Raw genomic sequence first — 12,929 nt, 5'->3', positions numbered from 1 at the left:
CTGGGGAAGCTTAGTTTCCCACTTCTGTAAATGAGTAGTGTTATCAACAGCTTTTCCTGTGTATGTCCTTTTTTAAAAACAATCTCCCGTGGAGATCAATGTTTCAGTGTGGAGTGCTGTTGCATGGCTCCGAAGGTACATTTCTCTATTGCCTGATTGCCCACCAGCAGTTAGTAAGTGCTTCTGTTTTCCTGAAGCCTCCAAATCAGTGAACTTTATTATTATTATTTTTTTTTTTTTTACTTTTTTTGGACTTATTTAATAGGTATAAAAATGAATTTGTGATTTCTTTAATTTGAATCTTTCTAGAGATTATTTAGTTATTTACTACTGTTTCCTGATTTCTTAATTATATATTGCCACACTGGGGGGCTTCTCCCATGGATGACGTCATGTTGCGGATCTGCTCACCCACATGCTATAGCAGAAGGAGCCCACAAGACTGAGAGGTGGAGTGTCAGGCACCCTGGCTCTGCCTCCGTGTGCCTTGGACCTGTGACCCCTTTGTTACAGCACTGTGACTGCAGGCGAGGGCCCAGACTAGCCTGTCTTTTTTTCGGTCACTGTCCCTGAGCTTGGACCAGCTTTTGGATACACACATGGACATGCCCTCTGGTTGGGGGAGGGAGGGGCATGGGGCCAAATCATTGCAGACTGGAGTCAGCTGGTGTGGCCTGTGCTCCTAGGACCTGGAGATTTGGATGTCTGTCCCTGGGAGCAGCATTCTGAGGCCGAGGGTCTCGCGTGCAGGCGAGCTCAGATTCAGACAGTCCTGTGTTTTGCATGAGGAAGAGGCGTGTCAATGTGCCTGCCATTGAGAGTCCCTGAGCGTCTTTTTTTTTTTTCTTAGAAGAGAGTTGTCGGGAGCTTTTTTCCTCATATTTTTAATGAAATACCAACATTAGAGACGCAGGATACTGTGCCAATGGAGGTGTTTATTTATTCTGTCTACTCTCTCAGCCAGAGGAAAAACTAATTGCTTTCTAAGCTACTTTGGGCCACCGGCTTGTTATTATCTATTTATTTTAAGAGGCATAAATGAGCTCTGGAAAGGACATTGCTTTATCGCTCTTGAGCCCAGAATACTTGATGCCACAGTTTGGGAAGGTCTCTGAGATGTGGAGATCAGCCTTTGGATATGTTGGTGCTTGAGGAAACTAACCTGAAGGCTTGAAGGGGTCACATGTTGCATTTTACTACAGAGTAAGTTTGAAGACTGTTGTGCTTCTCAACTGTGTACTTGTGCTTTCAGTCTTGTGGTATTTCTTAGTTTTTATATAGGGTAAAGCTGGTGGGCAAATAGGACATTTTAATTGATCTCTTAGTTTTTATTTAAAGAGTCTAGTGAGTCTCTGGAGAACACCTACTTCCTCAGGGTAGGTGCTCACGGTAATTGTAGTATTTAGTAATAGTAGAGCCAACATTTATTGAGCACTAACTGTATGCCAGGAACTGTGCTACACACCCGGGTACTAGCCAGGGTGCTTTTTTCAAACACAAACCAGCGCTGCATCTGCACTCGTCAGCCGGCTCATGAGCTCAGGAATATAGCATCTCAAAAAATCTGGATCTGTTGGCATTTACCTTTCTGCCCACAGAGGTCTTGGGAGATTAATGGCAGAGGCAGCATTGCCTGGAAAACTGTAAAGTCATGTTCCCATTAGAAGCTCTTGTGTATACAGTTGGTGTGTGCCTACACGTCCCTGATAAGAGTGCCGACACAAGGGTGTCCCTGCATAGCAGGGGCTGTCCTTGGGAAGGACAGTCACTCCCCGGACTACTGCTTCTGCTGTGGAATGTCTGGCATGTGCTTCACGTACAGGAGGCCGGAACAGATGATTGTTGTGTGGATGGGAGAGTCACATGGTGGTCAAGTCAGTATTGGGTTCTTCCTGGGACACTGATGGCTCTGCATGTGGGAGCAGTGCATGGATGGTCCTAGGTCTGAGAAAGCCTTGGGGAAGCAAGGCTCTGTGCTTTTTGAGGAGCTTGGGGTCTAGGCCGATAGCACCTGGTATCTGTAGATCCATCCAGTCTCATCACACTGCTCAGCACACCTGCCCAGGGACTCGCGTCTGCCTGGGGGAGTGTTCTGGTCACTGCTGTCTGGAAATGCCACCTGCCCCTTGTGGTGAGTTGGTACTTCTGACCTGATGTGATGCAGTAGGACTGCTCCTGCTCCTTTGACATGGCCATTAGGTCAGGGAGGGACCACATCATTTCTAGTTCTGGTGGTGGCCCAGCAGACAAATGGAGGTTATGTCTCTTGATGTGGGGACAGCATGGTCAAGGGTGGTGGGCTGGGACAGAGGTCGCTGGGACCTTGCCTGAATCACAGCTCTAAAGAGGCCTGTGAGGAAGGCACAGCACGGGCTTCCCACCGTCCCTCCCCTAGTATTTGTCTTACAAATACTATACTCCCTTATAGGGAAAGCCCTGGGTCCAAGACTAGGCCCCTTTGGGGTGCTCTCTCTGTCTTTAGTCTGGACCCTTGGTGAGGAGGAGGAAAGAAACATGGCTGCATTTCCTGTGGTTGAGAGGTGTTTGCGTTCCTGCTCTATGGCAGGAACAGACAGTAAGAAAACACACATGTGTAGGAAGGAAGAGAAGTTGTTACCCATAATCCTATCTGGAGATGAAAATAAGGACAAAATTTAGGAAAATAAACACCACCCTGTGAAGACTGTGAGAATGTAAACATTTACATCATTAGAACAAATGTTTTACTCAGGATTTTGTCTTAGCTACCAGAAAGAGTGGGTCGAGCACCTCCTGCCCACATGGGGTTGGCCCTCTGGGAGTGGCCTAGCCTTAGAGTGGTAAGGGTTGGCCTTCTGGGTGTGGCCTGGTCTTGGGGGGCAGGGTTGGCCCTTTGGGTGTGACTTGGTCTTGGGGTGTCAGTGTTGGCCCTTTGGGTGTGGCTTGGTCTTGGGGAGTCAATGTCGGCCCTTTGGGTGTGGCCTGGTTGGGGGGTAGTCAGGGTTGGCCTCTGTGGAAATGGCCTGGTCTGGGGCAAATTAGATCCTCTTTGGGGTTCCCACCCCAAAGTGCCTGATTTTCAGAACTCTAACTTTGCTGCTCTCATTCTTAGTGGATGTAGCCCTTCTGGACTCTGAGCGCTCAGCAGGGTGCCCTGCAGTCTGGAGGCTGTGCCGTGCCGGGCTGCAGTGGGTGCTGCAGAGGACCCGGACCCTGTGGGCGAGGAGTGCCTTTGGGGCACTGGCCTCTGTTAGGGCTCAGCCTATAGGGCAAATCTGTTGAACCTCACCTCATTCTTATGACCCTTTTAAGGTAGTGGGTGGGTCGCCCATTTTACAGATGGGAAAGTAGCTGCAAAACTTGGGTTGAGCTCCTCGGCTAGTAAGCGCAGTTTGCCACACCTGGTTGCGCAGCTGCCAGTGGCCCTGGTGGGGCATTGCAGGTGAGGAAGCTTGGTTCACCTAGAGAAGATGCAGCTGCAAGTCCAAGGACATTGGTGCTCCTCTGAAGGACCATGGGCAGTGAGGACACCTAGAGCCAGTAGTCCACACAGGTTTACTTGGAAATTGCCAGCTGCTTCTTAGAACAGTGTGGGTAGCTAGCGGGGAACGGTGTTGTGACGTGCTCTGTTCATAATTAGAATATTCAGCCTTTCGGGATAGCAGGATAGATTCAAGGCTTTGGGTGTACAATTTAGGCTGTGTGTCTGGAAACAAATGAAAAAAAAAAAAATGACCAGCGAGAATGGGAAACCATCATCCTTTGGCATATTTTTAATTAATTATTTTAATAACTTTAACTCTTTTTTTTTATACATGACACATCTTTCTTAAGTGTAAGTTGTCACTTCATCGTGAAGACTGCATATTATGCGGTTTTTATCTTACTCTGAATAAATCCAGTGTATAAGGATTAAGAATGTAGTCAAGAAAAGAGGTATGAACGATCTTTTTCTAAAGATTTTAAGGATCTGTTTCTAAAGAACTTTTCTGAAGATCTAAAGGAAGATTTTCCCTTTTCCAAAGGATTCTCGGAATTCTGAGTTCATTTTCATGTATGGAAATACCCTAACGTATTTGAAATAGAACTGGATTTCCCAGAAAAATCTGTCCCACATACACGTTTCCAAACACGTCTTTCACAGAAAGAGAAGGTCCTGTGAGTCTTCCAGGGAATGGAATGAGATGGAACCAAAGAGGATTGTCACCTTTACAAAAATACGCGAAAAGCGAAGCTAGTGTTCAAAGTTTGTTTTGCAGTGAGCTGTTACCAAGGTGGTGACACCCTGCGCCCCATCCCCGGGAACCCCACTTAGCATCGTGCCAGGTGTCAGAGCTCTGACCTGCGTGTCTGTGAGCATCTGAGCTTAATCGCGACTGATGCTGTTCATGTTAGCAAGATGTGTCTGCAGTATCAGAAAAGCCCTAAGAGAGGCTATTCTGGGGGTCTGGGAAAGCTCAGAATTTTTTCCATAGAAGCTGATGTGATTGCTCCTTTATATGTCATTCCTGCTTCTGAAGGGTTTCATAGGAACGTGCGACTTTCGGATACCAGGAGAAACCTGTCCTTTGAACTTGGCTGGGAGCAATTAAAGTGCACTTTCTCTGTGCCCTTGGCTGCGGCACTTGTATAAATGTGGGGACTAGTCTGCATGCTGTGGTCGGTGGTTGGTGTGCATGTGAGCTCCTGGCCCTGCGTGAGTAGGACTGTCTGGGGTCTGTGGCCCACCCACGGGGCTGGGTCTGAAAAACAAGCCACCCTTCATAAAACCGTAGACTAGCAGAGCAGAAAGCCAGAAAACTCAGAAATCATCTAGTTCGGGGGTCTCAAGGGTTTTGTTTTATCTTCCAGCATCAGAATACTTTTTTTAAAAAAAATTTATTTATTTATTTGACAGAGAGAGATCACAAGTGGGCAGAGAGGCAGGCGGGGGGTGGGGGGAGCAGACTCCCTGCTGAGCAGAGAGCCTGATTTGGGGCTTGATCCCAGGACCCTGAGATCATGATCTGAGCGGAAGGCAGTGACTTAACCTACTGAGCTACCCAGGTGCTCCTGGCATCAGAATACTTTTAAAAAATTAAATAGTTGGTATGTTTATTTTAGTTCAAAAAAGTAGATATTCAGCAAGCAGCTCTCCAGTCAAATGTTTGAAGGTGGTATTCACCCGTTGGGGTGACGTCCCAGAGTTGCCCTGTTTGCCGGTTCTGCCGCTTGCTCACTGAGCACCTGCCCTCCACACCTAGACACTGGCAGAGGAGTACTTGACCCCTCCTGGCCCCGGTGTGAGTGTTGGCCTAGCCTGCTGCGTGGCGAGCACTCTGGACTGATGGTTAAGACCAAACCAGGGCTGTTGAGAGAGATTGCCAGATGGACACATAACTGCTGTCCCCTGACCTGGTATGGCCTTGTCCCTGTGCCACCACCGAGAGTGGATTACAGCTTTTTAGCACCTTGGAGAACCATGCTCAGCAGGATTGCTCTGTGTTCTGTAGTGGCCTCCGTCCTTTCCCCAGGGAGGGAACAGACCCCATTAGGATGCATTTAGTTGAGGCCATGGGGGATTTACATGGTTCAGTGTTCACGGTCTCAGGGTCCTGTTGGTTTTGTGATGTGTGGCCTTCTCCCAGTGCATGGGGAAGATTATGGAAGCATCACCAAGTTAGGCCTGTTGGACCTGGGAGCCCTTTTTGTTATTTCTCTGACCCCATCCCTGCCTTAGGTATCCCCTTCAGGGCAGGCTGCCTGCACCACGGAGGGGGTGACAGTCAGCACTTGCTCCCTCCCCACTCGAAGCCTCTGTGTTCCGTTTTCCGGTACCTGCCATAGTGAAGACAGGGACTGTGATCATACTGTGTGGTCCAATGGCTTCAGACGGTACTGACCAAGGAATGATTGCATTTGAAAGAGAGCTTTTGAGGGTTAGCCCATTTAATCCCTGCGGGCAATATTTCTGTCCTCTGGAGATGTCTGGGGAGGGGGGAGTCTTTGTTCTAAACATCACTGTATCTCTTGGGTTACTGTTGGCTGATCAGTGGGTAGGCCTGCCTACCGAACTGCTCCCCCTTCCTGGGCACTAGAAATAGGGCAGGAGACATTCTGATGGCAGCTCACCCAGCTGGGGTTGTATAATATTGTAGCCTGGCCACTGTTTCTGAAGCCCAGTTATCAGGCAGGCCACGTGCTCTTTACCCATGTGTGCTGACATACACTCACTCGAGTGGCACCCTGAGCATTGTCTTCTCTGAAGTTGCTTCTGGTTGTATGTTCTATGTTGCTGTGCCTCAAACTTGGAGGAGTTATCCTGATGCTTCATAAAAACTTCTTGGTGCTTGGAATCATAAGTGAATGAATGACTCCTGATCCCCACCCGGGACAAAACCACAGACACAGTGAAACCCAACCATTCTTTTTTTTTTTTTTTAAAGATTTTTTATTTATTTATTTGACAGAGAGAAATCACAAGTAGGCAGAGAGGCAGGCAGAGAGAGAAGAGGAAGCAGGCTCCCTGCTGAGCAGAGAGCCTGATGCGGGGCTCGAACCCAGGACCTGGGATCATGACCTGAGCCGAAGGCAGCGGCTTAACCCACTGAGCCACCCAGGTGCCCCGGAAACCCAACCATTCTTAATGACCAGCACTTCTTTCCTGAATCAGTGTTGTGTGTGCGAGTGTGCAGAGACCTGGCCTTGTGCCGTGGTGGAAACTCCGATGCACCAGCCCGGTAGTCGGCAGGACCCTGCCCCCAGCAGATGGAACGTTGACTGTGAGATAAAGAGTTGGTGCATGTGTTTGCTCATTGGTCCTGCAGAGGAGGGTCTTCCTGAAGAGACATCACCGCCTGTTGGGCACCTACTGGGTTTTCATTCAGGGAAGCAGTCTTTGGGTCAGACATTGACCCTTTCTTCAGGCCTGAGATGGCGAGTCATTATACTTTCCTCCCAAGTGTGGATGTGAACACCCATTGGGCTGCCACCATAAGCGTCCGTGCCAGTACCTGCTGACGGGTCTGCCCTCCTACTTGGGGCCCCTGCAGGATCCCAGGGGATGAGGGCTGCTGAACTGTGCATGCTGAATGGGGGTGGCCTTTGTGTCCTGATGAAGCAGTACACAAACTCTAGGAGATGCCAGAGTGTGAGAGGAGAGCAGGTCTTAAGTTGAGGGAGCCTTGGGTTTATGTTTATTTCATTTGAGTTTGAGAGCTGGAGTGGTCAGAAAAGCATGGCGGCTATCCCAGCAGCTGTGCTGGTCCTGAGACGTTGTCCTGTAACGCCTAAGTTCACAGTTCAAATGGGAAAACCAAAACAAACAAGTCCACGTACACTGGCCAGTTCATGTCTGCAGAATGCAGCTTCTGTGAGGCCATGTTCTGGAAGGTGGTTCTGGAGGACAGCGAAGTCCAGAGGAGGAAAGCATTTGATTGGTTGCCAATCTCGTGTAGCTCATCGAGCTTCCTCCTGCTGGGCACGTTGGTTTGACTCTTGTAGATTTGTTGAGGTTTTTCCAGTCTTTTTCCGGACTAACACCCTATTTGTCTACTTCTAATTCTTTCTGCATCTTAACAATTAAACACAGGTGGATGCTTTTTGAGTTCTTTTCTGTTGGGATCAGGATCTCTCCTTTTGTCTCCACCCCCCGTTTTGGAAAGACTCTCTGGGTAGTCCAGCAGAGAAACAAGTTGACTTAATCTTGGACCTAGGATTATAGTTCATACCTTAATCCTAAAACTCTGAATAGCTCACAGGAGCATTATAATGCATTGCTGGGAGGAATCAGCAAAAATATAGCCGTCTGGTTTCTAGAAGTGAGCTAGCTGTATGCTGGATCCGTGCTTCCCGACCGTTTCAGATCTTGGTGCCCATAAAAACTGCCCGTGTTTGTCTAGTAGCTGGGGCAGAGATGCGGCTTCTGGGGGCAGAGGTGGCCAGCGGGTGCCTCCAACCACACGGAGGCCGCATGGGTCCTTGAGACACTGCACCTCGTCACCTCTCACTCATTAAACCGATGGAAAAGTCTGTGCTTAGTCAGCCGTGTTCATTGAGTCGTTCGGATCCCAGCCTGTGCCAGACCTGAAGCGGTAGAATTAGAAAAGAAAACTTTCTGGATGAGTAGAGACAACAGTAGCAACTACTGCTTCTCACTACAAGGCCCGTGCCAAGGGTTATGCAGGGGACTGGCTTTTTGTGAGCCTCTGTGAGGGCAGTACCGCTCCTCTCCCAAGTGCAGTACGGCAGAGCTAGGGAAAGTGGGGCTGGAGAGCACGTGAGCCCCTGGGCCTCACCCTGCCATCCTGCCTGCCCTCGGACACCTGGAAAATGCACGTCCCTAGTCTGATGGGTGAAACAGATCAGACACATGGACACTGTGAAGGTCCACCAGTTCGGAGTGTGATAAAAACGTGTGTAAACTTTTGGTTCATGAAGAAGCAGCCTGTGAAATTAACAGTTGCATGAGAGAGTTTCAAGAAGGCTTTGGGGGTTTAAAAAGCCTACTTTCCTTGTTACATATTTTGAAATATACTTTTCCTGATGCGAAAGGAATGCATATTTATTGTAACAAAAACAGATTTAAAAAATACGTAGAAGAAAATAAACACCTATAATCCAACCACGTAGAGACAGCTGCTCTCAATGTTGGCACCCATCTCTCCGGACCTTGTAGCCAGTAGCCTGTAGGGGTCGCTGCATTGTCTTTAGTTTTTCACTAAAACAAGTCTGTTTCCCATTGGAACAGATGGGGGGTGTAGGGCAGTGTGCCTCTTTAAGAATGCGTGTATGTCCCTCCTTTTCCAGGATAAAGACCTTGCTTGTTTTTCTTTGCATCAGCTACTAAACATTCATTGACATTTAAAGTCACTGTTGACTGGTAAATTTGGGCAAAATACCATGTGAAGAAGATTATAAAAGAGTATGCACGGCATGGTCCTATTTGGGAAATACATATTTATTTACTGGGGAAAAAGTGTTCAGCAAACATTTCTTTCCTTTGTACTGTTTGCTGCCTCTCAGGTTCTCTGCCGGTGGCTTGATGGGGGTGGAATCGGGGACACATTTGAGTTTGGTATAACTCTGTGCAGTGCTCAGATTTCTTAGTGAACGTGTCGTATAGACACAGCCAGAAAGCCTCTCTCATCTGGGAGCGAAAAGCAGGGCGTTTTCAGACTTATTTACGGTCCAGGCGCCAGAAACACAAGGTGAAATGAATGCATCCCACCCCCTCCTCTCCTGTTCCAGGAAGGCGTTGAAGTGCGCGTGGCCAGGATCTTCAACACCTTTGGGCCACGCATGCACATGAACGATGGCCGGGTCGTCAGCAACTTCATCCTGCAGGCGCTGCAGGGAGAGCCGCTTACGGTAGGTGCCAGCCTCAGAGTACGGGTAGAGGGGTGCGGGGTCGGGGTGGGGTAGAGAAAGAGTTGGCCGTTTGCCAGCAAGTGACAAAGGAGCAGTGCCTCTTGGTTTGGGCATTCACTTTCCTGAGGTTGCCCGTTTGCCTTGGGTCCATCCCACTTCCCTTGGTGACAAGGAGGGAAGGCACAGGGCTGGAATCCAGAAGAGGAGCGACGGAGCCCTGGTGGCCTTGCTAGTGCATGGGCTGCAGCCTGGCGCATACAGACCGGGCCTCCGTGTGCATCTGCTCACACCAGCCTTCTGGCAAAGACCTTTCCAGACTTTCCCCTGGCCCATGAGCTGTAGCCAGGGCCATGTGTATCCTTGGTAACCCCTCAGGTTGCTGAGAAGTGAGGTGTCTGGGGCAGGGTTTGGTGGTTTTCTTGGTGATGCCCAGAAGCATGCCCTCTGCTGGTCACAGTCAACCTCAGTCAAGCCTTCTGGAGCCCAAGTTCTGGACCTTGATAGTCTAGGGTCAGTGGTTCAGGTACATTGGGGTGGGCAGCCCATTCCACACACGTCCCCACCATCCCCTGTCCCCTCCTCGGGGAGGAGTGGCCCTCTCCTGCTCTACGAAGGATTTGCTGATTCAGTTTGGTTGGTTTTCTTTGGTTTTGCTGAATTCTTGGTGCTTTCTTCCTCTCCTCTTCCAGCTCCTCTGTTATCTTGCTTTTCTCATTCTTCCTCCTCCCGTCTGCCTCCGCGTCCTCTTACAGCCCTCTGGGCTCTGCGTCCTCTAGGGCTTGTTCCCATCTTGTTACTCCAAAAACTGCAGGAGGGTTTGCTCATCAGCTGAGTGGATTCCAAAGGCGAAAGTTACAGCTCTGCGTCCATATGCATCCGCCTGTCTGTCTCTCGGTAGAGTAAGTTTACTGTTTTCTGTCAGTGATGTTCACGTCCATTAATTCACTTCGCTCAGTGCTCACAGCACATGTGTGGGGCCCGGGTTCTGTTATTAGCCCATTGTCTAGATGGGGAGACTGAAGCGCAGAGGCTAGAGGAGTCGCCCAAGCTCACGTGGCCAGACGGTGGCCAACGGTGTCCGCTCTTGATCACAGTTCTCCATGGTGCTCGTTTCTTCTTGGGTGGGTTAGCTACCCTGAGGCCAATTCAGAACAAAAAGCTTAGCCTGTTACAAAATGGTCTGCCCCCCCCCCCCCCCCACCACACCCCAGGGTAAGATACACGCTCTAGGCGACTTTTGCCAAACACTTCGCAGGGGAGAGGTGAATCCAAACCCCACCTCACTGTGCTATTGTCGTACTCCTGCTCTCCCCTCCCCCTACCAGCTGCTAGCCTCAGGGCCTGCAGATGGCCATGCCATGGTCACCCTGACTTCTCTCCTTCTCACACCACATATTGCTGCAGTGGTATATAGCTTGGTGGTCTCGCCCTAAGAAGATCCAGGATCCGGCCCTGTCCACCTCTTCCGCAGTTTCCCCCAGGCCTCACTGCCATGCGTCCCCAGTTTATTGCCTCAGCCTCCTAGCCACTCATTCCCCTTGTCAGGGGCTCTTCACCCAGCAGCCAGGGGGCCTCTAAAGAAAAGCACCGGCTCTGGGGGGCTTTCCCATCTGCTGGGAGCAGGATTCACGGGCCCCCCTCTGCACCCCAGACTCGCCCCTGCTGCTCTGTCAGCTCAGCACCCTGCTCCCAACTGTCCCAGGAGCATGCTCCTTCCAGGCATCTCCCTGTTCAGACATCCTCTCATTAGGGGAGCACTGGGCCATTCTGTACGTGATGATGTCCAATCACCACTCTACCCCTCCTAACCATGCCTTCTGTTGTTTTCCACTTCTCAGCGCCTGAAATACTATTTTTCCAGCCCCCCAATCCCCCTCTTTGAAATCAGGAACTGGTTTCATTCATGGCTGTGTCCCCAGCTGCCAGGAGGGTCCCTGGCACCCAGGCAACATGTGATAAATGCTGGTCAAGCTGAGGATTGGGTCTATAGTGGCCGCTGGCCTTTTTGAGGAGCACAAGTGCTCTGGGGCTTGTTCTAGAAGCAGTGTTCGTAGTGTGACTGCAAGGCGAAGCTGCCCCCCTCATCCATGCTCCCCTTCTGCCTGCTGTTGGGTCCCAAGTGTTCCTGCAGCCCAGCTGCTTGGTAGAGAATTCCTCACCCTCAGGGACACTCCCGGAGCCTTTTTAGCCACTGCCCTCACTAACTCTCCTGCACCCTCCATCAGAGCTGCTTTGTTTGCAGAGCAAACTGTTAAAAGCCTTCTGAGGCTTCTTGACTGACTGCCTCCTGGGTAGCAGCCAGGGCCCCGGGGTCAGGGTCAGGTGGGCCCGCCCAAGAAAGCACCCATTGTGGGCAGCGGGTGATAACTCATGTGTTGTCGCCTCGTTGCCGGGGACCGAGGAGCCGGGTGGCTGGTACTGGGCAGGGCCGCAGCTAGTCCAAGACATGCCGCATTTCATCTTCTCTAGGCGCCTCTGGTGGCAGGAGTCCTCAGGGAGGCCTTTCAGAAATGCGTGGTCCCTCTTGTCACACAGAGTTCTGTGTCCCCTCAATGTTTTGATGAAGCCGCTCACCCTTCATCCTTTGCTGTCCCGTTAAGATGGCATCTCTTTCTGTCAGACGGCTCTGTGGAGAAGTTCTGAAGGAGGGGGCCATGTGTCGTGACTCTCAGTCAGCTCCGCTTCGGGAACACTTGGTTTAATTTAGCAAGGAAGGAGAATAAGGAGGTCCATCCATCCTTTCTTTTCCTGCTCTGTTTCCAGCACGTTCTTTCCAAACCTAAAGACCTCTGTCATGGCCCCTCAGTGTCCCGCCTTCCCTTTTCCAAGCTGGGTTACTGTCATCACTCGCCTTCCAGCTGCTTTTTCCTGAAGCCCTTTGTTATCTTACCTCAGGGCAGATTTCATTCTTTGGGCCTGTCCCCACATCTTGAGTCACAGAGGTCTGTCAGGGTCACTCCGGGAGGATTTTGCTGAGTTCTGCAAGTCACGCACAGAAGCTATATACTTGAGCTTGAGCGCACAGAAGCTCAAAAAACTGTTCTCGTTTACAAGGTCTAGAAAATAGATGGTACGGTTCAGGGAGAACTAGCTCATTAAGTATATTTTGAAGAGACGGGAGTTCACCACTCAGTGAAAGCCCTCGTGCATGCGTACCCGTGTGAGCATTATGGTTTAATTCTGTTTTATCACCTTATCGTGATTTATTCCAGTTTGCAGATGAGAGAGAACAACTTGATTGAGGTGAATTTTTCCAGATGTGACAGAATTGGGGTTTGAGTCACAGTCTGTATCTTTTAAAAAAGCCTTGCTGTATTTTCTAGAGGGAAATTTTGGAGAAACCATATTTCTTAGACCAAAGTCTACATCTTATTTACCCTTTGTATCTGCATTGTGGTATTGGAAGTGATCCCTAACTTCGGGCCGTCATTCATGGAGGCACTTGAGGCCCAGCTGTGGGGTTGGGGTTGGCATAGTGCTCCCCATGCTGACCTACAGTACTCCCCATGCCTCCCGCCCCCTCCTCCCTCCACGTTCCCTATGCTCCTGGGGAAGCTCCCTGTGATGCTCTCTGTGCTCCCCTGTGGTGCTCCCCTGCAGTT

General features: G+C 50.1%; 1 protein-coding gene across 2 annotated transcripts in view; it reads left to right on the top strand.

Annotated features, from left to right (window-relative positions):
* UXS1 (UDP-glucuronate decarboxylase 1) overlaps positions 1 to 12,929 on the top strand; it is an 89,836-nt gene that overhangs the window by 63,041 nt on the left and 13,866 nt on the right. For both annotated transcript variants that reach the window (XM_047745618.1, XM_047745619.1), the window contains exon 10: positions 9,208 to 9,327. In XM_047745618.1, coding sequence (XP_047601574.1) covers positions 9,208 to 9,327 — 120 coding nt within the window. The remainder of the gene's footprint in view (positions 1 to 9,207; positions 9,328 to 12,929) is intronic.

Source organism: Lutra lutra, chromosome 9, assembly GCF_902655055.1.
Source record: "Lutra lutra chromosome 9, mLutLut1.2, whole genome shotgun sequence".
NCBI classification, from domain to species: domain Eukaryota; kingdom Metazoa; phylum Chordata; class Mammalia; order Carnivora; family Mustelidae; genus Lutra; species Lutra lutra.
Note: the sequence above shows the minus strand (reverse complement) of the source record. Positions and strands in the feature narration are given on the sequence as shown.